Source organism: Lynx canadensis, chromosome B3 (genome assembly GCF_007474595.2).
Source record: "Lynx canadensis isolate LIC74 chromosome B3, mLynCan4.pri.v2, whole genome shotgun sequence".
Lineage (NCBI taxonomy): Eukaryota > Metazoa > Chordata > Mammalia > Carnivora > Felidae > Lynx > Lynx canadensis.
The window spans coordinates 4244204-4270520 of record NC_044308.2 but is presented as its reverse complement, the minus strand read 5'-3'; the positions used below and the strand labels follow the sequence as shown (position 1 = coordinate 4270520).

General features: G+C 44.3%; 1 protein-coding gene across 2 annotated transcripts in view; it reads left to right on the top strand.

Annotated features, from left to right (window-relative positions):
- The window catches only part of PDE8A (phosphodiesterase 8A), a 155540-nt gene that overhangs the window by 51186 nt on the left and 78037 nt on the right, over positions 1–26317 (top strand). For both annotated transcript variants that reach the window (XM_030317300.1, XM_030317299.1), the window contains exons 2-3: positions 22809–22865; positions 24533–24723. In XM_030317300.1, the coding sequence (XP_030173160.1) occupies positions 22839–22865; positions 24533–24723 (218 nt within the window). In that variant the 5' untranslated portion in view covers positions 22809–22838. The remainder of the gene's footprint in view (positions 1–22808; positions 22866–24532; positions 24724–26317) is intronic.

Genomic DNA, 26317 nt, shown 5'->3' with positions numbered 1-26317 from the left:
GAGGTCTGCAGCCCCAAGCCAGAAAGCAAGTGGAAAGGGCTTTGAAAGATTGAACCAGAAGTATAAGAGGAAGTGCCCAGTAGACCCTTAGCGCTGCAGATCTGAGGAAAAGGAAAAAAGCAAAAATTAGCAGAGGACATTTTCCAAGATGAGAAATATACCCCGGGTTTCATAAGCCAAATGTTTCGTTGGAACTAATGGAAAGGAATACACAGGCCGGTGGCAGGAGCTTCACCAGATGCAGTCTGATTCTAAGGTACAGAGGAGGCCGGGTTGAGTGAGGACTTCACAGGAGCACTGTTTATAGGGAGCGGTCTGATTCGTGGAGGCGGGGAGGGGAGACACTGCCCTGTGAGTAGTCCCTGCGGCTGCCTGTCCCGTTTGTTAGGGAGAGAGTAGCCAAGGAACAGCTTCCCACACCCAGGAGGCACGCCTATCAGTCCTGCCTGGAAAAGGAAGAAGTCTCTGAATGTGGTTCTGGCTCTTCTCCCAGATGAATCTTCTTCAAGTAACTGGTCCAGAAAAAACTGCCTTCACAAGTGAGTACTCCAAGACTGGACCAGTTCAGGATCTAATGAAACGTAATTGCAAGAAAAAAATGATAAGGAAACCTGAACAGAGAAAGATGACGGACAGCACACGCTAGAGAGACACTGGCGGAGAACACACGAAAATGATGACTGAGTATTTCACAGATTAAAGACAAAGTTAGTCCACCTTTATAAAAGACTGGAGCACAGATCAGAGGTATAGGAGCTCAGGGAAGAGGTGACAGGCCAATAGGAAAGGAAACCCGAGTCCAGGAAAGACCGTGAAGGAAAAGAAGAAAACCATCAAAGGCACAGAGGGCAAGTTGAGAGCGACATAAGACAACGTATAGAAAGAAAATAGGACTGAGGGAGTAAGCTGAGCAAAATAGAATAGTTAGAATTAGCGAATGGTAGATACGAACGAAAAGTACAAAAATTCCCTAAAGCAGGAAACAGAAATGTGAAGTTTGGACTGCAAACGTGACAACTTGTTTGGGCCACGAGGCCAAGAGATCAGCTCACTTGTGAAAGGGGAAATTAATGGCTGCTCCTTGTCAGTCAACACGAGGGAACTCTGACAGAGTCCTTCAGAAGAGTAAGTGTGACCCAAGGATTTTATAGTCAGTGAAATTGGGTTTTGTTTTTTTTTTTGTTTGTTTGTTTGTTTGTTTTTTTAATTTTTTTTTCAACGTTTATTTATTTTTGGGACAGAGAGAGACAGAGCATGAACAGGGGAGGGGCAGAGAGAGAGGGAGACACAGCATCAGAAACAGGCTCCAGGCTCTGAGCCATCAGCCCAGAGCCTGACGCGGGGCTCAAACTCACGGACCGCGAGATCCTGACCTGGCTGAAGTCGGACGCTTAACCGACTGCGCCACCCAGGCGCCCCTGGGTTTTGTTTTTAATGAGTTTTTAAATGTAAGAAATTGAGAGAGAATGTTCCCATGAAGCCTCCCGGAGGAATCTAGTTAAAGACTCCCAAAAGCTCCCTGGAGAAACTACAGCAGAAGAGCTGGTTAGGAGCGCGGAATCTGTTTAATTTGTAGGTGAACACAAACTTGAAGATCAGTGCAAAAGAACCAAATGTGAAGGTTCTAAAACCTGACTGTGGGAAATTATCTAACCAGCCAAATTTGGGAGGAGAAAAGAAAAGAAGATGGGAGGTAAAGAATGTTCTTCCCTTGTCTTTATTAGCGAGGGTTCGAAGAGCGTCATTTAGAGCTAACAGATGAGCTAAGAGAGGTGGGGGTGTATTTAAGAGTACAGAGCTAAACAGGAAAAAGAATATAATGGACTACAATAGGGTAGTGGAGAAAATATCTTAATTTCATCATTTCTTACAGGGGATTAAGTCGATAATCCCCCTAAAGAACTAAGGTTTACAAATACTAATAAAAGTAACCACTAGATAAAAATGTAAACCATCTTAAGTATCACAGTACACACACCAAAGGAAAACAGTCTTTAAAAAGAGTAACAAAAATAATGGATAGGACTAAGGCCAATGTCGGCTGTATCGATAAATATAAATGGGAATTGGAGGTCACGACGGCTGGTCAGCAGGAAGTCAGACCACATACTCCACGAATACGGTTCCTGTAACAGAAGAGGCAACTCCAACTGACTATTCTAGAAGTGTCGAGGACCCCGGGAATACCAGTTCATTTCATTATATACTGATTAGTTTTTACTCTGCCGGCCACAATCAAGTGTTTGGTTTAGGGTGATTGGTTCCATTCTTCTGAAGAAATTGAAAATCCCCAACTAATAAATGAAAGAAACCCAAGGAAGAAAAAGCTACGTGGTTATTTACCTTGAACAGAATGGTGGAGGTTTTCATGAAGTTCTTAGGAACTATCACTGGCAAATGTGATATTTTGGTTTTGGAAGCTGCTGAGATAAAAACAGGCCCTCCTCCTGAAGTGTTATAATAGTTGCCCTTTAATGTGTGTGTCTGATGGCATTCTTTGTTTCGCCAACAGAACCAAAGCCTTATTGGTGATTTAATCTGTGGTTTCGTGGAGACTGTGTGTGAGTGTGTATGTAACAGACAGGATACATGAGGGTTCTAGTTCAAATGGCAAAGACTGTTCTAGCAGTCTTTCATACTACCGTCCCACGTCTTCAGTGTGACTGCCCGAGGTTGAAAATTCACAAAACCGAAGGCAGGCCTAGTAGGCCACCCATTAATAGAGTTTATAGAATTGATGGGATTGGATGGAACCACACACGTGCTATGCAACAGCAGGGTCAGCCCTGCCAACTTGAAAGAAGACGGGAGGACTTCTTGCCTTCCTTATGGTCCAGCTCCTGGTCTCCCCACCTGGTCTTCCCACCTGGTCTCCCCCCCCCACCCCGGTCTCCCCTCCTGGTCTCCCCTCCTGGTCTCCCCTCCTGGTCTACCTCCTGGTTCACCTTGGCAGCTGCCCAGATTCCTCTGCTTTCAATAACAACCTTTTTCTTCCTCCTCCTAGCCAGGGTTTCTCCGTTCTACATCCGTTCAGAGACTTCCACTCTTGGCACACATCTGAGCAGTGCCGAGAGTGTCAAACGGGGATGCTTTCCTCAAGGTGCCCGTCAGTAATATAGGGGCATAGACAGGAAGCACCCCAGACATTAGAGGACAAAGCACTCACGTCACTCAGGCAGAGCCGCTTTACCCGCAAGGGCAGTGGGCTTGAACCTGAATATATCAGCCTTCCTTCCCGCTAAACAATAGACGAGGACTCCGAGCAGAGCTGTGAGCACAGGATGGCTCTAGGCAGATGCTACATCTAGGCTGATGTAGGGTCATCCCCAAAGGTTTCCTGCCTAAGATGCTAGCCGACCAGGGTGAGGGGACCCCGCACAGAAGGCTGTGCCATCTACCCCAGGGTAGAAGATGAGGGAGGATTGGGAACAACCAGCTGGAAGACTGACACTGCCCATCTGAAGCGGTTGCGGTGGGAGAGACACAGAAGGAGAATCTTCAAAGAAACCACAAAACTGCCCCAAAAGAGAAAAGGCTTTAAAAATCCATCAGGCTGCAAGAGTGAGAAATCCTCTAATGGCGCCAGGCAAGTGGGAAGTTCCTTCTGATCCTTTCCTGGGCTCCCTGCCTCAGAAACAGCAGCTCACAGGTGGGGGAGGAAGTGAGGGAGACAGGCAGCCACCCCCCCCCCCCAGAGGCACGCCGCCCCGTGACCAGCCCCACTGCTGGAGAGAAGGCTTTTCCGCAAATGAAAACTGAAGTGCTATTCAGAGATTGGGCAGATTGCTTTCTTTTGAAAGTAAACGCTTTTTGAAAGTTAACGCAGAAATCCTAAGCGTACAACCTGATGAATTTTTGTAAATGTGACCAGCACACAGATCAAGAAATAGAACATTCCAGGACCCTACAAGGCCTTCTTATGTTCTCCCTGTCACCTCCACCCCCACGAAATATACTGTAGTTTTGCCCAATTTGATCTTTATGTAAATGAAGTGGATTAACCATTTTTAATTACTGAACTGAGGCTGTATTTGCGACTTAATGAGTGTACGGGTTAAATAGTGTCCTTCCAAGTTTAATGTCCACTGGAACCTCAGAATGTGACCTTATTTGGAAACAGAGTCTTTGTGGATGTAACCAGTTGGGATAAGGGCGTACTGGATTAGGCTGGGCCCTAAATCCAATGACTGGCGTCCTTCTCAGAAGCTCACGTGACGCCAGATGGACATTGTGTGGTGCGGCCACCAGCCGAGGATCTCTGGCAGGCACCTGAAGCCAGGAGAGAGGCAGGGAACAGCTGCTTTCTCCCTCGGAGCCTCCAGAGACCTGCCTCCACCTTGATTCTGGACCTCTGGTCTCCCACACTGTGAGAAAATAGCTTTCCGTGGGTTTTCAGCCACATAGGTTGTGATCGTGTGTTCTGGCGGCCCTAGGGAACTAACAAAATCCATCTCTGGGACTTTGTGTTAAGAAAGAGTCAGCAGGAGAAGATTGACGAGACTTGTCCCAGTTTTAAGAGTGGAGCAAGCACTGTTTCCATTAAACAGGTTTAAAGTGGGAAAATGACTTAAAATCACTTTTTTGGTTACCCCGCAAGGAGAGCCCTGCATTTTGAACCTACCAATTACAGAAGCAAACTGTTGGCCTGTGAGAATATCAGAATCTTAAGTGTACGGCAGGGCAGTGAAGGTAAAGCCTTGCCCAGATTGCTTTCCTGCACTGTCCTTTACTACCGGGCTCTTGTTTTCTGAGTCGAATGTCCCCGAGCACATTCACCTCTGGGAGCGGGTTCTGCCGGGAAGTTCCTCAGATCCCTGACGGGGCCCTGTCCTTAGACCCACCACAGTTCAGATGCCCCCAGGTGATTGCTCGGCCTTGGAGTAAGGAGAGCTCATCAAAGTTCAGAGGTCCTAAACACACAACCACACATTCCGACTTGTTCTCTCCTGCTACCAGTCTTTTCTCAGGCCCCGTGTGATGGGGTAGAGACGCGGGCCCTGTGCCATCCTCTCGACGAGTTTTCAGTGTGCTGGGAATCCGTGTCCCCCAAGTGCTTCAGCCAGCTGTGTACTGGAAACTATTTAGGGAAAATTAACATGTGATAAGTGGAGCCAGCCACTTGCAGAAGTGGTCTGCCTTCGTTTCATTTTCCGGGGGTAATTAGAATTTCATGTTTTCCATTGATGCCTTATCACTACCATGTAAGTGTGATGCTTTCTCCATTTCTAATAATTCTTTTTATTGGGATACTTTTCTTACACTGTTAAATCAGCACGATAAAATTCAAGTTTCCTTTAGCTGGATACCTAAAGACATTTTAAGTGTAGGTAGGTGTACATCCAAAATTTATTATTCATCGCTACATTTGTTTGCTTTTGTCTGTTACTGGTCTTACACATTTTTCTCTAAAATCACATGGTCATATCTTGACATTTTTATATGAACATTGTGCCTTCGGTCGAACTGGAAGCCTTGCTTCCTGCTTTTGGTGCAGCGTGCTTTATTTTCAGATTCAGTGATGTGTGCTCAAAACCAATACTGTGATTCATTTCTTATTATATGTTATAATTCAAATGGAAAACAGTTGTTTTTCAAAAGGAAGTCAGGTGCTTTCTATGATAGCTGAAGAGAATGTAGTTGAAAATAGCAATCGATACGGGGAGCTAAAATGCCCAGAGAAACAACGGGCAAGAATCTAATCAAACAGAACTTTGAATACTTGGTTAATTGAGGATATGCTCAACTGTAACAAAATTAAAGATTGTATCATTCGTGTGGAGACCTTTGAGAAAGAGCTAGAATATCCATTCAGCTGGAGAGATTTCACAGTGAATTAGAACCAGAACAGAGGGGCGCCTGGGTGGCGCAGTCGGTTAAGCGTCCGACTTCAGCCAGGTCACGATCTCGCGGTCCGGGAGTTCGAGCCCCGCGTCGGGCTCTGGGCTGATGGCTCAGAGCCTGGAGCCTGTTTCCGATTCTGTGTCTCCCTCTCTCTCTGCCCCTCCCCCGTTCATGCTCTGTCTCCCTCTGTCCCAAAAATAAATAAACGTTGAAAAAAAAAAAAAAATTTAAAAAAAAAAAAAATCCTTAATTTAAAAAAAAAAAAAAAAAAAAAAAAAGAACCAGAACAGAATGATTTATAATATAAGCCTATCAGGAAACCTAGCCAATCTTCCTTTTACTCTGTTGCCCGGGATTGTTTATCCTTTTATTCTTAGGTTATTTCCTTCAGGAATACGTATTATCAGAACATGAGGAAATGTCGGGCCTGTCAATTATTCAGTAATCATTCAGCGGTTACCGAGCACTGTGCTTGTGTGGGCTCCAGTCTGATGAACGTGAACCCAGAAGCTCAGGCTGGCCGGGTAACAGGGACTAAAGTTCCGTGATGAAGGTCAGCCGAGGATGCCTCCGGAACACATGGGCTTGACCCTGCATCCAGACGGAGGCCACAGGCACAGCATGCTTGAGTTTTGGAAGATGAGGAGGAATTGAGGGAGGAGAGGAAGAAAAAGCAGGACTGTGTCGTGCCGGGTGAGCCGCATGGCCGTGGCACGGTAGTAAGATGCGTGGGCTTTCGAGGGGGCTCTAAGTCACGAGGGCGGACACTACGGGACCCTGGAATGCCCTGTCAGAGCCAGGCTTTATCTAGGGCAGCGTGGGGCCCCTGAAGGGTTTACGTGTACTTTATTTGTGGACCACACATTCACTCCTTTTGAAATTTACCATTCTGATGTTTTTGTGGCTTTCGATTAATAATTTCATGGATTCCTCATTCCCCCCCCACTATACAGCTTACCTGTTGAATTCAGGCCATAGTGACAGAAGGTAGACAGAACTGACTTGTGTCTTCTTGTTCAGATCCTTAATACAAGAGAATGTTTATAATAGTCGTGAAGTGAGCAGAAAGCTGTTTTGAAATGTTTTATGTTCTTTATGGCCAGTATTTTTGTACATCCTGTAGAAATATGTCATCCCCCATATATTTTTCAGGCACTTGTGAAATTTGGGGTGTATGAATTCCTTTTTAGGACTTGTGTGGATGTCTTCTCATTATTATTACTGAAGTAAAGAGGAAATGATATCAGCAGATGTGCGGAGCTTTTATTCGCACTGAATACACTATTCATTTAGACAAAAAGATCATTTCTCAATTCAAATCGGAATATTCTAATTTAAGGCCTAAATCAGTTGTGTCATAATCTCTATGGAAACAAAGCTTTCTTCTGTGTGGCAGTTGCGTAAGTAACTCATTTCCCCTCGTAGATACACAAATTGTAGATGCAGACGCTTCTTCTTCCATTTTCTCTCAAGAACTCTCTTAAAATAGTAGAGACTTTCCCTCTCTCTCTCTCTCAAAAGTAAAAAAATAAAATAAAAATGTTTAAAAAAACAGAAGTGACTTGAGCCAGTGATCTTTGTTTATGTGTTTTGTAACATTTAAAATACCTGTTCAAATTTCCTGCTTACATACCTTCTTTAAAAATTGCTGGAACCTAACAATCCTTGATGAGCTTGATTTCTTTTCCTAGCTGAATTCTGATTCAGAGGGTTGAATTATCCCGCCCAGTAGTTAGCATATTAGCATCAGCTGCGTGTGCAAGGCTCTCTCCATGTGGCTTGTCTGGTTATTTCTTCCTCATCTTCAGGCATTCTTTGTATATTGTAAGTATGAGTACTTTGTCGGTCATATGTGTTGTAAATACCTTCTCCCATTCTGTGTCTGACCTTTTCTTTCTTTTTTTTTTTTTTAAGTTTATTTATTTATTTTGAGAGAGAGAGGGAGAGAGAGTACAAGGGAGTACGAGCAGGGAGGGGCAGAGAGAGAGAGAATGAGAGAGGACCCCCAAGCAGGCTCCATGCTCCACACTGAGCTTGATGTGGGGCTGGATCTCACGACTGTGAGATCAAGACCTGAGCCGAAATCAAGAGTCAGGCACTTAACTGACTGAGCCACCCAGGTATCCCTATGGCTGACCTTTTCATTCCCTTACTAGGGTCTTTTGATGAACAGAAGTTCTTAATTTTAAAATCTAACTTATCAAGGTTTTCCTTTATGGTTAGTGCTGTTTATGCTTAAGAAATCCCTGCCTAAATCAAAAAGAATGAAATCTTGCCATTTGCAACTATGTGGATGGAACTGGAGGGTATTATGCTAAGTGAAATTAGTCAGAGAAAGACAAAAATCACATGACTTCACTCATGAGGACTTTAAGAGACAAGACAGATGAACATAAGGGAAGGGAAACAAAAATAATATAAAAACAGGGAGGGGGGACAAAACATAAGAGACTCAAATATGGAGAACAAACTGAGGGTTGCTGGAGGGGTTGTGGGAAGGGGGATGGGCTAAATGGGTAAAGGGCATCAAGGAATCTACTCCTGAAATCATTTGGATGTAAATTTTAAAAAATTAAAAATAAAAAAAAAAAAAAAGAAATCCCTGCCTACTCCCAAGGTTACTCTTTTTTTGTGGTTTGGTTATTTTTATGTTTCTCCATTCCACTTCCCTCCCTGCCTACTGTAGATCATCATTTTTATATGCTTAGTATATGTTATTTCATTTTGTGTGTTGTTATAAAGTATGTATTGTTATGTGCTTATTATGTATTTTTAATTTTTGTAAATGGTATTGTATTACAGATCTCATTCTGTTTCTTTTTTTGCTTAGCGTATGTTTTTAAGATCCAGCATATTACTGTCTCCTGGTTAGATATACACATATTGCCTGCAACTCTGCTACTATGCAGAACTCTGGACAAACTTCTTTGCACATATCCCTTACAGATCTTTGTTAATAGATCCCAAATTCTCACTTCTGGGTCATAGGGTATGCAGGTACAGGCATTTTTGGCTTAACCTCAGTAATGAGTTCCTGAACATCACATGCTCTAAGTGAAAAGTTCAACTAGGAGCCATTACTTAACTCGTCTCAGTGGGAAACTTTGACAATTTGTTATAAGTCAACTCAAACCTCCAACCTGTTTCCTAAAGCATAATTGAGACTAACTGAAGCCCTCTATGCAATAATATTGTAACACGTTAGCACGTAAATGCTTAAAACATCGCTTTCTGATCACCAAATGTTGTGGGTATTGACAAGCGGCTGCTGTGGATGCAGTGATGAGAGCAGTTTGCCTGCCCTCCTGTATGACCCAGAGGAAGGCAGAGGAAGGCAGAGGAAGGCAGAGAGCGGCCGCGTGGTGCTCGGAGGCCTCCTTTGCACAGCAGCTTTGGGACATGCACGTCCCCTTTGCCACTCCGTGCTTTCCAGAATGCTTGTACGATTTGACTACTTGATGTTGTAACGAGGGTATTTGGATTGTAACTTGAGACCTTTCCTGCACATCATTTTGTTAAAAATGTATTGGACTTCCAGTTTCTGGATCTGCACATAAGGAGCTTGAGAATCACCGTTTTGTCCTAACGATAAGTAAAAAGCTGAAGAGACCGAAGAATCAACAACTCTTCTTTTTTTTTTTTTATGTTTAATTATTTTTGAGAGAGCGCGAGCATGAGGTGGGAGGGGCAGAGAGAGAGGGAGACACAGAATCCGAAGCAGGCCCCAGCCTCCGAGCCGTCAGCACAGAGCCCGACGTGGGGCTCAAACCCATGAACTGCGAGATCATGACCTGAGCCGAAGTCGGACGCTTAACCGATTGAGCCACCCAGGTGCCCCGTAGCTCTTCTTAAATCCATAAGGGAAGACACAGTGGCCCCAAGATTGGAGAGCCGGGAGAATACAAGGAGTCACTGCCTACCAGAGACTCAGGAATGGAAGCCACTCAGGAGTGCTGGGGTAGGAAAGCCTGGGCTGTAATCGATAAATCGCTGGAGGCTTAATGCACCAACTCGGAGAGAAGTAGAGCCTTTTGAGGGACCGTGACATGAGAGGAGGGCGCACAGTATTGTGAAGTTTGCCTCTGGGAGTTTTACAAGATTCCCATGGTGAATATCAGAAAGAAAATACGTTGTCTACAAGAAACTCCCTTTCAACACAAAGACACATACACATTAAATGGATAAAGATATGCCATGCTAACACTAATCAAAAGCAAACAAGTGCAGCTGCACTAATTTCAGACGGAGCAGACTTCCAAGTAAGGAAAGTTATCAGGGAGACAAAAGGACACCGCGTAATGATAAGCAAGTCAGCTCTCCAAGAAGACATAACAACCCTTTATACGTATGCCCCCAACAACAGAGCATCAAACCGAGTGAGACAGAAACCAATAGAACCGTAAGGAGAAATAGACGAGTTCACTATCGTAGTAAGGAACCTCAACACGCTTCTTTCAAAAATGGACCTATCCAGCAGGCGGAAAATCAGTTAAGGACGTAATGGAACTCAACACCACCATCAATCAACTGGATATAATTGACATCTACAGACGACTTCATCTAACAGCAGAATACATGTTTTTCCCTCACTCAAACTCATATAGAGCATTCACCAAAATAGACCGTGTTCTGGGCCATTACACTGTAACAGATTTGAACGAATAGAAATCCTACAGTGTCTGCTTAGACCACATTGAAATTAAACTAGTAATAACAAAGATAACCAGAAAATCCCCATATATGTGGAGATTACACAACACACTTCTAAATAACATATGGGTCAAAGAAGATATCTCAAAAAGAAATTCAAAAATGAAAATTAAACACAGCTTATCAAGATTTGTGGGATACAGCAAAGCAGTGCTTAGAAATTTGTGGCGTTGAATGCATATACTAAAAAAGAAGATTGATCTAAAATTAGTAAACTAATGGGGCACCTGGGTGGCTTACTCGGTTAAAGGTCCAACATTGGCTCAGGTCATGATCCTGCGGTCCGTGGGTTCGAGCCCTGCGTCGGGCTCTGTGCTGACAGCTCAGAGCCTGGAGCCTGCTTTGGATTCTGTGTCTCCCTCTCTCTGCCCTTTCCCCGCTTGTGCTCTCTGTCTCTCTTGCTCTCAAAAACAAATAAACATAAACATCTGTTTTTTAATTAGTAACTTAAGTTACCACCTTACGAAACTTGGGGGGAAAAGGAAGAGCAAGTTAAATCCAAAGTAAGCAGAAGAAATAATAAGAATTAAAACAGTAATTAGTGAAATTGAAATCAGTAGAGAAAAATTAATGAATCCAAAAGCTGGTTCTTTGAAAAGATCGGTAAGATTGATGAGTCAGGCTAGCTAAAAAAGAGAATAGACACAAATTCCTAATATCAGAAATAAAAGAGGGAACTTCACTACAGATCCCTTGGAGGTTAAAAGGGTAATAAAGAAATGCTGTGAACAATTCTGTGCCCACAAATATGACAACCTAGATGAAATGGACCAATTCCTTGAAAGACACAAACTGTCAAAACTCACACAAGAACTTGATGATCTGAATAGGCCTAGATCTCTTGAAGAAATTAAGTCAATCATTAATAGCCTTCCAAAACAAAGTACCAGGCCTATATGGCTTTACTAGTAAATTCTACCAAACATTTAAAGAAGAAATTATACTAATTCTTTACTATCTCTTTCAGAAGGTAGAAGCAGAGGGAATACTTCCTGACTCATTCTGTGAGGCCAGCATTACCTTGATATCAAAGCCAGATTACAAGGAAATTATAGACCAATATCTTTCATGAGCATAGATGTAAAAATTCTCAACAAAGTATTAGCAAATCAAGTAAAAAAAAAAAAAAAAAAGTATCGAAAGAATTATATACCACAACCAAGTGGACTTTATCCTAGGTAAGCAAAGCTGGTGGTTAAACATTAGAAAATCAGTTAATGTAATCTAGCACATCAGTAGCCTAAAAAGGAAAAATTACATGATCATATCAATAAATGCAATAAAAGCACCTGAAAGAATCCAAAACTGATTCATGGAAAAACAAAACAAAACTCTCAGTAAACTTGGAATAGAGGGGAACTTCCTCAACGTGGTAAGGAAACCCTGTAGCTCACATCATACTTAATGATGCGAAACTTGAAGCTTTCCTGCCAAGATCAGGGACAGGGCAATGATGGGTCACCTCTCACCACTCCTTTTCAGCATCATACTGGGTGTTCTTGCTAATGCAGTGAGACAAGAAAAGGAAATAAAAGGGGTACAGTTGGGAAGGAAGACCTAAAACTTTCTGTTTCTAGATGACATCATTTATGTAGAAAATCCAAAACGATCAGCAGAAAAACTAGCTTTTGACAGACTTAACAAGTGATTGTAGCAAGGTGGCAGGATACAAGGTTAATATAAGTCACTTGCTTTCCTGTATACTAACAACAAGCAAGGAGAATTTGAAATTAAAAACAAATTATCATTTATATCAGTACCCCCCAAAAAACAAACAAAATATTAGTATAAATCTAATAAAATACGTGTAGGATCTGTAGGAGGAAAACCACAACATTCTGATGAACAACATCAAAGAAGGGCTAAATAAATGGAGAGATATTCCATATTTGTGGGTATGAAAACTCAGTATTGTCAAGATGTCAGTGTTTTCCAACTTGATCTATGGATTCAGTGCAATCCCAGTCAGAATCCCCAGCAAGTTACTTTATGGTTATTGACAAACTGACTCTAATGTTTACACGGAGAGGCAAAAGACCCAGAATAGCCAGCACAATATTAAAGGAGAAGAACCAGGCTTGGTGACCAGTTCCCGACTTAAAGACTTACTGAAAGTTACAGTAATTGAGACATTGGGGTATTGGTGAAAAAAAATAGACAAATAGATCAGTGGATCAGAATAGAGAGCCCGGAAATAGACCCACATAAATAGAGTCACCTGGTCTTTGACAAAGGAGCAAAGGCAGTACAATGGAACAATGATAGTCGCTTCAATATATGATGCTAGAACAATTGCACATCCACGTGCAAAATAATGAATTTAGAGACCCACCTTATTTGCTTCACAAAAATCAACTCAAAATGAATTACAGACCTAAAAGCAAAATGTAAAACTATGAACTTCTAGAGGCGAAAATCTGGATGACCTTGGGTGCGGTGATGCCTTTGTAGATACAACAGCAATGAATAGATAAAACATCAGTAAAAGAAATGACTGATAAACTGAACTTTATTAGAATTAAAAACTTCTGCCCAATGAAAGACAACATCAAGAGCTTTAAAAGATGAGCCACAGATTGGGAGAAAATATTTGCAAAAGATGTATCTGATAAACCACTGTTGTCCAGAATATACAAAGAGCTTTAAAAAACTCAACCGTAAGAAAGTTGAAAACATAGCAGCCAATCAAAAACATGCATAAGGATGTTTATAGTAGCTTCGTTCTTAATTGCTAAAACTTACAAGCCACCAGGATGTCCTTTAGTAGGTAAATGGATAACGGATACGTCAGACAGTGGAATGTTTTGCAGCACTAAAAAGGAATGAACTATTAAGCCATGAAAGGTGTGGAGGAACCTTAAATGCATTTACTAAGTGAAAGAAACCAATATGGAAAGGCTACGTACTTGTATGATTCCAACTATATGACAGTCTGGAAAAAAGCTAAACTCTGGAGACAAAAAATTAAGTGGTGGCTGGAGGTGGGAGAGATGAATAGGCAGGATTTTTAGGGCAGTGAAAACACTCCTTATGATATTATAATGATGGATGTATATCATTATACATTTGTTTGCATCCCAGAATGTACCACACCGAGGGAAGCCTAAGGTAAAATACGGATTTGGGCTGATTATGATGTGTCAATGTGGGTTAATCTTTGGTAAAAAACAAAACAAAACAAACAACAACAAACTACCATTCTGGTGAGTGGTGGTGATGATGGGGAGGGAGGGCTATACATTATGAGGGTAAAGGATATTCCTTACTGTACCTGCTTTTTAGTTTTGATGTAAACATAAAACTGTGGAAAAAAGTCTTAAAATGTATTGGGAGGATGTTTGGAGGATGTAAACATACGTTTTCCTATAGAAATACCAGGTAACTTGTGCTCAAGGTTTTGCCTTAAGACCCTCAAAAAGAGTATCCCTGGCAGAACACATCCTTCTGGGAAACTTTGTCCTGGGCCGTCACCGCTCTTTGCAGTGACAGGGGAGGCAGGGATTATCTGAAGCTTGGGGCCAAGGCCCCAGCCATCCTCCCCCCTCCAGCCCCCATCCCTAATCTTCTTGATCCGAGGCCTCCTCTGCCTCGGGCCTTCTTCGCGTCCTCTGTTGATGTCAGACCTTTGCCGTGTACTTCCTCTCTGCCCTGGGCTTTCTCCTCTCAGACCCCAAGTTCGGTCTTCTTTGGGACATAAGAAAACAACTTCTCCCTTGATTTTCCAGTGCTGGTTATTTGCAGTTTAGAATTAGACATAATTGGTAGTGAAAGTATTCCAAAAAGAAGCTTTAAAGAACTCAGTGTTACTTAGGAAAAACCGTGGAGGTCAGTGAAAATACTCGGGGAGCCCTGCGACAGGGCTCCTGTGGGAGATGGTGCCCCCAGTGGGGCCGCGGACTGCGTGCAGAGGGTGTCCTGCTCTGATGCAGCAAGGCGGTCGGGCGGTCGGGCTCTGGCAGACTTTGTCGAATTACCGTTCAGTCTGGAAACCCGCCTTCTAGCCAAAGCCACGTGGGTCGCCGCCACACCTGCTAAGGATCTCTTGGCTGCTGTAGAGCCAGCGCAGGGGGGCCGGGGATGCCTGTGCGGCCCCTTCCGCTAGCGCCGGTAGATGCCCGCTGTGGCGCAGTTGACCGGGTCAAGTCCTCCTTTTGTCCTCGCGGTCACGGTTTTCTGGGCGAGGCTGAGCGGAGTGGAGAAACTTGCCTAAAGACACACAGCTTCTCAGGGGCCAGGGGCCAGAGTGTAACCCCCCATCTGTCCAACCTCAGGAACACTGGTCACAGGGACTGCTTGGGTGATTCTACATAATCCGTTCTATCATGGGCGTGGTCGTTGTTAGCGTAGTCCCGTCGGGTATCTTCGAGGTGCATCGGCTGACCCCGGAAAGCCTCGGAAAGCCGTCCGGGTGCCAGCAGCAGTCAGCAGGTGGGCGGGCAGCCGGGAGCCTCCTGAACGGGGCTCGCTGTCGTTTGTGCAGCATGTGACATGGACACCGGCGATAAACGTAACACCCACCCAGTGAGAGGCAGGACGCTCACTTGTTAACTCACAGCCAGGAATACTTCTTGTCCGTGCCGGGATCATCTATACCCGCTGGATTGCGTTTTTCTCCTGGAGGGAGTTCTGAGCCTCTGGCTCCCCTCCCCCGGCAGCCTGTCACCACCCCCCCCCTCTCATTCTGACAGGATGATGCTGAAGTGATCGGCTCCTCTTTTCTGAGGGGTGGAGGAGAGGTGGGTCCTCGGCCTCCGAGATGTTACACCTCAGATGGCCGAGTTGGGATATGAGGATTCTTACGTTTCAGGGACACATTTAAAAAAAAAAAAAAAAGCTTAAGGTTGGTTATCTTACAATTGGCTGTTCTCATTTTTTCTGTTCAATTTTCTTGTTTCACCTTCAGAGGCAGTGTTGCTTCAGGGTTTGGGGAAAATCTTTATTTGTCCGTCGTTCCAAGTACACGAGTATGATATTTAAGACGTAGGTTCTATTTCTTACATTATTTCAAGGCAGCGTGAAGTTAATGGTTCTTATTAGGGATTACCTTAGTGCTCTGAAAGAAACTGGCTCTTTGGAAAAATGCAGTTTTAAAAACGCCTTTCAGGGGCGCCTGGGTGGCTCAGTCACTTAAGTGTCCGACTCTTGAGTTTGGCTCAGGTCGTGATCTCATGGTCGGCAGGATCAAGCCCCGCGCTTGGGAGCCTTCCTCTCTCTCTTCCCTCCTCCATTAGCATGCACACACATGCTCGCTCTCTCTCTCTCTCTCTCTCTCTCTCTCTCAAACAACATCAAAAAAAAATAACAAAAAAAGTAAAAATGCCTTACATGTGTGCATGTGCGGCAACTTGTAGTTTCATAGCAGAAGCTCCTTGGAAAATCTTTTCTGTGGGTCCTTTAGAACGTATTGGGCATTTCCTCACAGTCGGGCATTACGTTAAATAGTTCACTTAATCCAGACACCATTTTTTGCTGAACAATATGAGTTTGGGAAAAAAGGACCTCCGAACGGTTTTGCCCTGGCGTGTGACTTGATTTTAGCATTCAGATGGGGAAACATAAAAGGCCCCTTGTAAATATTTGCCGTTTAAGTTGACTGAAGGGACAATTAAGAACAGGTAAGGAGAGAAAAAAGAGACACAAACAGTTGGGATAGACGTGGAGCCTTTGGGCGGCTCTCGGAGTACCTGGGAGAGCAGTTGAGGAGCTCCGCTTCGGGGTGGGTCCTGGTGCCATCTTGTGGGTGGATCTGGAAAGGACCAAGCCGACCCGCACCAGCTTCTACCAGGATGCCTTGCATAACCCCAACTTTCCACGCAACAGTGAAATAAAACTGCAAGTCAGATACCAGAACTCTGGTCTGGGAGCCAGTAGATTTGATTACGTCCTGTCCGTCAGGGGGTCCTGATCACCCTTCCTCCCAAACAGCCCAAAACCACGCACTCGTCTCCATGGCAACTCCTGGGCCAGGCTGCCGTCCTCTCTCACTTGGACTGTGGAAGCCTCCTCACTGGTCTCCTTGCCTTTGCTGTCACCTTCGCATTGTCCATTCCCCACCGGGGATCTGTTTAAAATATAAAGGGGATCCGTTTAAAGAGGTCTATTTAAAAAATAAAAATTAGAGGGGGACACCTGGGTGGCTCAGTCGGTTGGGCAGCCGGCTTCAGCTCAGGTTATGATCTCATCATCTATGGGTCCAAGCCCCGCATCAGGCTCTGTGTGCTGACAGCTCGGAGCCTGGAGCCAGCTTCAGATTCTGTGTCTCCCTCTCTCTCTGCCCCTCCCCTGCTCACGCCCTGTCTCTCTCAAAAATAAACATTTAAAAAAAAATTTTTTAATAAAGATAAAAATCAGATCCTATCATTTCCTTGTATAAAACTCCCTAGTGCTTTTTATGAAATTCAGGATAAAACCCAGGTTTCTTGTCCTGGCTTCGAAAGCTCTGCATCTTTTGGCTCCTGCCTAGCCATGACCTCATCTCCTCCCTCTTCCCTGTCCTTTCCTCGAATGCTCCCCGTTCCCACCATGGGTCCCATGCACCCCGTTTCCTCTGTCTGGCACTCCTTCCCCTGTGCCTCGAATGTCTGGCTCCTTTATCATGCAGATCTCCTATTCCACATTGCTGCCACAGAGAGGCCTTCCTGGACTCTGATTCAAAATAGCACCCCAGTTACTCTTCCATCACATCTCCCCCTGGTAGGTAGAGACACCGTCTGTCTTGTTCTCAGTTGGATGTTGAATGCCTGGGAAACCATGGGCGAATGCTGACTTCTGGGTTCTTGGTCTTATTTTTCTAGATCTAGGCTAGGGTCGGGTGATTTTAGGCCTTCCCCAGTGGAGCACGAAAAGACCACAGGAATCCAGTCCCTGTGAATTGGGACTTGTTCTCACCATTGTCACTTACCAAGCGTTTAACCACACTGCACTGAGCTTTAGTTTTTCATCAATGAGATGGAGTTAACGAGCTTGCCTGACTCATAGAGTAAGGACTAAATTGGATTTAAATAGGACTGGAAGCGGAGTATTGAGCACATAATAGGCTCCCTCTTTCTCTATTAAAACTCTCCCATGTTGTCATTGTGTACATTTGCCTCTTCTCCTACTCAAGGCCAGGGGTGGGCGCTTCTTTGCGCTCCCAGCATCTAGCTCTGTGCTTGGCTTAAAGCACAATAGTAGGTAATCCACAGATGTCTGGATTAATTTTGACTCTTCCCCCCCCAAGAACTGGTGTCTCCTGACTCTTGCCTAGGTTGTGTTCTTTTGACCAGGTTAAGAGAACTGGGCACTCTTTGCCCAGAGAAAGAAAGACAAGAGGGCCAGGCAAAGTACAGGGAAAATCTGGAGGGATAGGCTGGTTGAGGACAAACTCTTGATTTATGTCTGTGCTCTATAGTTCCTAGGTTTGTATACAATCAATATAAGTTGATCTCAGCATTCACTTTGTTTCTAATAAAGGGAATGTAGGAAAAAGATCACATGATTCTTTTGTGGCTCCTAGTACTCATTAGGCTTTCATAAAAAATCCTTCCTTCCTTGATGTCCCCTCATGAAATAAAGTATGCATGAAAATATTCTGAAAACTGGAAGTGCTGTGTTACATATACATGTGTACGTAGAAACTAGTATGACTGATTTCTAGATAAACGATTGATTCAGAAAGATGAGCTGTTGAGTAAACATTCACTCAAAAAGGTTTCTTAAATGCCTACCATGTGCCAGGGACTCTTTTGGGTGTTGGAAGTACAGCAGTGAATAAAGCAGATAAATCCCTGTAGATAGATCTTACATTCTAGTGGGAGAGACAGAAAATAAAGAGGATAAATAGTATATGAAGTTTTGCAAATGACGATTAAGAGCTACAGGGGAAAAAAAAAAAGCAGGTAAGGGATAGGGAGGGTTGGGGGAACAGAAATTTTAGGCTGGTTAGTATCATGTATCTCTTTTCTTTCCCACTCCCACCCATGATCCAGATTCCTAACCCTAGTTTGGCCTTCTGCTGTCACTTGTTTTCTTGTTCGGTTGTGTTTTTTAAATTTTTTAAATGTTTGTTTATTTTTGAGAGTGAGAGAGACAGAGCGTGAGCCGGGGAAGGGGAGAGAGACAGGGAGACACAGAATCCGAAGCAGGCTCCAGGCTCTGAGCTCCAGGCAGAGCCCAGCGTGGGGCTCTAGCTCACGAACTGCTAGATTATGACCTGAGCTGAAGTCAGACACTTAACCAACTGAGTCACCCAGGTGCCCCTTGCTGTCACTTGTGAATGTTCGGTCAGTTAGGCAAACAAAAGAAATCTGATAGGTGGTTTGTCAAAATTCCTTATTATTTATTTCATGTTTCTGTCAGCCATATTTACAAATATTACCTTATTAAAATACAAATAGACTTTTTACAATCTCTCTTTAATAATAAATATTAATAAATACATAAATATTTAAAAATCCAGAAGACTAAACAATTTGTACGATTACCAGTAGCAGCCAGTGAATATACTCTTATTTCTATATTGTCTAAAGATAACAATTGCTTTTGAAGCTGAAAGATTAAATCAAACCTGTGATATTAAAATTGATTTAAAAATGACTGTTCCCTTTTAAAATATTAACGTGCACAATAAATTATTATTAAAAGGGTTGCGACTTTGAAGCATTAGGTCAGTTTGATCGTGATTTTCATGCACGAAAAAAGGAGGAATACAAGAATTCTATAGTTCTGATCCCCTTTTCCAGAGCAGTTGGGAAGTTGTTTACTTTTTAAGGGCTCACTGCTGACGTCTGCTCACTGAGTAATGTCATCACATTTCCTGGTGGTGGTTATTTTGGGGGGGTGGGGGGCAGTGGTAAGTAGTTGTCCAGCTCTGCTGGGACACTGTTCAACAGAGGTCCTGAGAGCCGGATATATCCCGTAGACAGGATGTAAGGTTAAAATGCAATCTAGTTAAGTAAATAAAGTAAGTGTTCAGTGGTCAAATAGAGCTGCTGAAACATTAATGCTTTAAAATGATATCGCTAAAATCATGTTGAGGCAAAATTAATAGTCTTTTAAAAACCTATAACTTCTTTTATTTCTTAAAATTAATGCAGTGGTGTGTTATTTTTATAAGTTGAGATCATAAAGTTACACTGTCCTTTGTGAAAGTTATTTCATAACCCACTTTTGGTCTGGACCGTGTGCTCAGAGTTGTTTTCCTGGGAAGGACGAGGCTTTGTCCTGAGCCGTTCACACTTTTTCTCCTGTCTCTCAGCTGGTCACCAACGCTAGATGCACACATACATGGATTTTTTAAAACTTGCTAGTCGCTAACGTTTTTAAATTTTTGTGAATTACTACCTTCAACTTAATTTTTGTCCTCCTGGTTTCCTTCAGTTCGTATGGTTGACTTTCTCAAACTTAGTGATTTGAAAGCTCTGTATATTTACTTCATTCTTGTTTCATGACAAAAGAAGTTAAGGCTATGAGTCTGGCCCCTGAGTAAAGTGTAGCAGTATCATGTAAGTTTTCATTACGTGATATTTTCATTTTTATTATTTTCCAGGTACTCTATATGTATAGTTTGCATTTCTCTCTCTGACCCAGCAATTACAAGTTAATGTGTAAAAAATTTTCAGGGTGGGGGTATTTGTCGATTTTGTTTAAACTTAATGTTTTTAATTTCTGGTTTGGTTGCATTATGGCTGAAGAATAAAAACCACCATTTTTACTTTTAGGAATACGTTTCAAGGTTTTCTCTGTGACCTAGAATATCGTATGTTTTTATGCTGTTCATAAATGTTTTCCTTCTCCCCTTTCAGACTTTCTTTTTTATCTCCTGGATCCTTCATAGCCAGTTTCTTTTTTTTTTTATAAATTTTTTTTTTTTTTTCAACATTTTTTATTTTTTATTTTTGGGACAGAGAGAGACAGAGCATGAGCGGGGGAGGGGCAGAGAGAGAGGGAGACACAGAATCGGAAACAGGCTCCAGGCTCCGAGCCATCAGCCCAGAGCCTGACGCGGGGCTCGAACTCCCGGACCGCGAGATCGTGACCTGGCTGAAGTCGGAGGCCTAACCGACTGCGCCACCCAGGCGCCCCTTAAATTTTTTTTTTTTAACGTTTATTTATTTTTGGGACAGAGAGAGACAGAGCATGAACGGGGGAGGGGCAGAGAGAGAGGGAGACACAGAATCGGAAACAGGCTCCAGGCTCTGAGCCATCAGCCCAGAGCCCGACGCGGGGCTCGAACTCCCGGACCGCGAGATCGTGACCCGGCTGAAGTCGGACGCTTAACCGACTGCGCCACCCAGGCGCCCCCTTCATAGCCAGTTTCATAAGTGTCCTCTGTCAGAGGCTACAGGTCCCAATTCAGGTCAAGGACACAAGTGCTGCCTGCGATGGCAGCATCGTGCCTGCTGTTGTGAGGTGTCTGCTTTCTCCTCTGAAACTGCCCCCCATACTATAGAAAGTCAGCGAAAATGATTTCTCTTCTCTTTTTCCTGTCATTTTCTTCCTTCTTGTATTTTCCGAGCAGTAGGTCCGTATCATTCCTTGTTCTTTCATTCATTCATTCCTTTAAACTTTGTAAAAACCAGCAAGAAACTCATCAGATTGGTCTCTCTCGGTGCCTCTTGCCTTCCTTCTCGGTGCACCGAGGGAGTATGAGGATTTAGACCAGACCTCTCTTTTTAGACTCTCCTGGCCCTCTGGGATCACGTCTCAAGACGTCTGGCTTCAGTACCCAGCTGTGTTCCTCACTGACAGGCTGGCCTGCAGGAGGATAGGCGGTGCCGTGGGAGGTCTGTTCTCCTCGGCCTTCCGCCCTGTCACAGAATCCCCCTCAATCTTAGTCTGCAGTAATGGCGGCCCTCATTCTTCTTAGGCCTTCTGAGAGATGAAATTAGCATAAAGCAAATCAGACACTAAGCTGGTGTCCCATGACTGGTAGACATCAGCTTTTAGCAGTGAAAAATAAACATGGACCCCCCCCCCCCCACCACCACTGAGCAGGATTTGTTCCGTGTGTTTACTGTAGGGCAGATCACCACCTGAGGGGAGAGACTGGAGGTGGGCAGTCAGGTAGGAAATACCTTGCGGGAAGGCTCCTACATCTTGGTCTTCCACTGCAGATTTTTTTTCTTCCCCTGTGGAATCATACCATCACCCGGAGGCCTGGTGATCTCCCAGTATGTACAGTGTTTCTGGAAATGTGTATCCTCTGGGTAGCAAGTCAGTGCCAGCGTCCATCACTTGGGGCTGTATTTCAGCCCCACGTTCCTGCTCCCTTGGGCTCCTTCATGAGGTGTGCAGACTGCCCAAACCTTCCAGGGGCCCTGGATTTGCAGCAAAATCACGGCTGCCACTTGCTGAGTGGGTGGCCTTGAACAAGGTATTTGGAACCTCGGTTTTCCAGTTGCAAACCTCACTGTGTTACTGTGAAGATTCAGCGAGATGATGGATGCTCAGCTCTTGGCGTAACACCCAGGATAAGCCCTTCCGTTGGCGCTGTGATGGTCGTGACTCATTGGGGTTTGGTTGTGACATTTATCTTTGTGCGGTCTCGTTCTCAGTTCTCAAATAGATAAGCAATTATTGATGAGCGCTCTGCTCCCTGTAAAACCCAAGCGTCGACTGCTTCTCAACCGGGTTTCCTTGGCTCTGCTGTCGCACGGTTCTTTTTTTTTTTTTTTTTTTTTTTTTAATATATATGAAATTTATTGACAAATTGGTTTCCATACAACACCCAGTGCTCATCCCAAAAGGTGCCCTCCTCAATACCCATCACCCACCCTCCCCTCCCTCCCACCCCCCATCAACCCTCAGTTTGTTCTCAGTTTTTAACATTCTCTTATGCTTTGGCTCTCTCCCACTCTAACCTGTCGCACGGTTCTAACAGCTGGATTTCACTTTCTTTGTGCCATTTTGGATGTAAGGTTTCATTGTCCATCAGGAGAAAGATAGAAGGAACCACTGTTCGTTCAGTGTCTAATTTGGGGGGACCCTTTATATTGGAAACTCATTTCATCTTTGTAACAAACAAGAAATTTAGGCTGAGGAAGGTTGAGTAAATCACTTAGAATCACACGCAGCTAGGAAAAGAGCCGGGATCAGATTCCTGTCACCTCTCCCTCCATACTCCTGCACCTTTCCTGGGCTTTATAAGCCAGTCCCTGGGAATCTGTGTAACAACTATTGAATTTATGTTAATTTTTTCTCTGGAGTAGAAATTTTGCTTTCATCTGTGGCACTTACCTTTAAAACAATCTTTTTAAAAACACATCTTTTTCTTACAGGTAGCCATTGCTGACGTGCAGTTTGGCCCCATGAGATTTCATCCAGATCAACTCCAGGTAGTAAGAAACCATGCTGTGCCCTAAACATACTGATTTTCTCCAAAGAGGGGGGAGGGCGAGGGCCTAAAATTGAAAATAGTTTCCTATTTTAGATAATGGTATTGGATCAACACTAAATTTCCTAAACCTGATCATAGTACTCTAGTCACAGAAGAGAATGTCCTTTTCTTAGAAACACACATTGAGGTATTTAGAGAGGACGAGATGCCTGCAACCTACTTTGAAAGGTTCAGCAATAAAAGAATGTGCATCATTGTGGGGGGTGGGGAGCAAAGGGGGCAAAACATTAACTTTCCATCAGAAAGTATCTATGAATTATCAAATCCAAAATGTTAGGCAAAATCACCAGTTGAAATTGAGCTCCAGAGTTCCTTGATGCGTCTGGCACACAAACCGTGTTCACCGTTAACATTTTAAAACCTGTGCAAAGCTGCTGGCAGGAATGTGCTCTTAGTTCTTTGCATTAGTGGTATTTGTGCCCTTGGGAAAACTTCGAGGAACTAAGCCTTGGGGGACAGGGTTTCTGTCAGCCTTGTAGTGTCCTTCTCCCAGGCTGCCCCACCTCCACCTCACCCCTGTCGCCCTCAAGAGCCCGTGTGGGTCTGAAGGGACAGAGTAGGGTGCTCCTGCACCAGACCTGGGGTGTGGGGGTGCCGGCAGGACGGGGGAGGCGCAGCGGGCACGGGGACCACGAGCCGTCGTCCCGGGCAGAGGCGCAGTGCTGTCTGTTGCACCTTGTGCTGTTCCTGCGTCCCTTAACTGACGGTTTGTCCTTTGCTATCGATCACAACTTTATTACTTTTTTCATTGAAACGTCGCTGACCTACGGCGCACAACAGAGTGATTCAGCGTTTATATCCATTCAGAATATGTTGTCTGAATGGAACAATGGAACAGTGTCCCATATGTTGTTCTAGATTATTAACTGTATTCCCCGTGTGTCCATCGTGTCCCGGGTCTTATGTATTTTATGACTGGAAGCTTTACCTTCTAATCCCTCTCCCCTAAGACAGATGTCATATGATTTCACTTACGTGTGGAATCTGAAAAACAAAACAAACCACCATCACCACCAAAAAGCAGAAGCAGGTTTATAGAGAACAATCTGGTGGTTTCCAGAGGGAAGGGAGGTTGAGGGGTTACTTGGTTGGTTGTGAGCTGTTATATTTTGAGCTGCCTGAAGTCTCTTCTCTTATCATCAAAGTAATTTTTTTTTTAACTTGGAGGAATTACATAAACCCTTGAGTCAGAACGTTTAATTACACTATTTAAAGTTTTAAGTATCTAAAAGTTTGACTGAAATATTAGTCTTTGTCATTGAAGGACTTGTCTAGTTAATTTACTATTAACTAAAATAAGTATTTGTGTTTTCATTGAAGTAGTTTCAGGATAAAATGCTTAATCAAGCTTTTGTTGAATTCTGCCAGCGGGCTTATTCGCTAAAGAATAAGTATAGGGCCCATGCAGTTGGACGTCCAGACAAAAGCAGCTCAAATAGCACTAATTTCGGTCCCTGAGTTACCTGGACGAAGATTTCTATCAACAGATTATGTTCACATCTGTGTGCTTGCCGTCCGGGCCCCGGGAGCTTTCTGTGGCGTGTTAAGAAATGACAGTTCTAACAACTTGTTTTTTTAAAAAGTGTTCGCACTTTTTTGATTCAGGTACTTTTAGTGTTTACCAAAGAAGATAACCAGTGTAATGGATTCTGCAGGGCGTGTGAAAAAGCAGGGTTTAAGTGCACAGTTACCAAGGAGGCCCAGGCTGTCCTTGCCTGTTTCCTGGACAAGCATCACGACATCATCATCATAGACCACAGAAACCCCCGACAGCTGGACGCGGAGGCCCTGTGCAGGTGAGCATGGGACCCAGGCCCGAGTAGCCCCCGGCACATGGGATGGTGAGCGCAGCACGTAATACGCTAGCTTGAATTCGTGGCCTTTCGGGTGGCCTTCCACACATGTAAAATAAGACATTAGGATGAGGACATCATTATTTCTGGGACGGATCTTCCTCTGTTTTGTTTCCTTTTACTTTGCTTTGCTTAAAATAGCAAAACAGAATTGAATGAAAACCGTCAAGGGTTAAGATGAAACCCCCTCTGCCGTTAACCACAACCGTCACCTGCACGTTACTGCAACGGGGGCTCATAAGATTTCCCTGACGTTTTTAAAGTTGTAAAAACTGTGAAAATTGCCTTCTAATGTTAGGTGAATGTGCCTTGTTTATAATACTTGCACAACATCAAACATGCGAACTGGATTGCTCAATAGGAGGTTTTAGAGAAGCACAGATCGTCACGTGTATGTGACGCTACACAGCTTCCCCCCCCCCCCCCTCCCTCCAGCTTCCGCTGGGGGATTAGGGCTTCCCGGGGAAAGCTCTGAGCTTCAGAAGCTCTCCTTCCTGTTAGGCTCACCTTAATCCCCTTTGCCAGACTTCCCGCATTCGAGGGCAGGAATTGTCTTCTCTGGATGGACTATGTCCTCCTCACGGTGTGGTTTCGTGTTCTGGCCCTATCCAGGGTGCTCCCTCGGGGTATCCTCTTCCAGGCAGTACCTCTGGTAAGCATGGCTCCAGCACTGACCAGCCCACACCAGGTTCGGGTGGACCAGTGGAGAGTGAGCGGAATAGCCATCTTCCCTGCTGTCCAGACAGCAGACGCTGACCACGTTCAGCATACCGCTGAGCACATTCCTTTCCTCATGGTTGTGTCACAGCCCCAGCCAAGAGTCAGAGCCTCAGGTTTCCCTTGCTAGCTGTGTTCTACCACGTCGTCTCCATCTTGTTGCCTGAGAGGGTGTGTGTGTGTGTGTGGGTGGTAGGGTGGGGGAGGAACTTGTGCCATAGTTAGTGAATTTTCTAGAGGCACAAGCAGGACCTGATTTATTTCCCCTAGTCAATTTCATCTCGAGTCTGGCCCTACCTGGTTTATCTCCCTTAAGATCATCCCTTTAAGGGAACCTGCCCACTGCGGAGTATTCTTTGAAGGAACTTTCCAGGCTGTCCCTCATGAACTTGTCCACTCGCGCTGTCTCCCTCCGCTGACATACACAGCTCACAAGACCTTAGCCCTGGCAGAGCTCCTGCCCTTCCTCCTGCTTTTGGGAGACCTAATCAGCACTGCCTGCAAAGGGTCTTTCATCAGTTGCCGACTTGTCTAAACGCCTGGCATTCATCTGTATCCCTCTACTGGGGAAATTTGGAACTCCTTACACTCCTTATCAGATGCTTTGCTGAAGGCCAAATATTCTGTGCCTGTGATATTTCTAAATCCACCGGTTGGGGAACCCTGCTTTGCAAGTCTTCTCAGTTCTGGACACTGTCTTTGGTATGAGAGCTACATAGGTAAATGAGATGGGGTCCTTGCCTCTGACGAGCTAATGTTCTGGTTTGCAGGGCGAGCGAGTGATTTCAGTACAGGCTTATAAGCGCCCACAAGGAGGTGT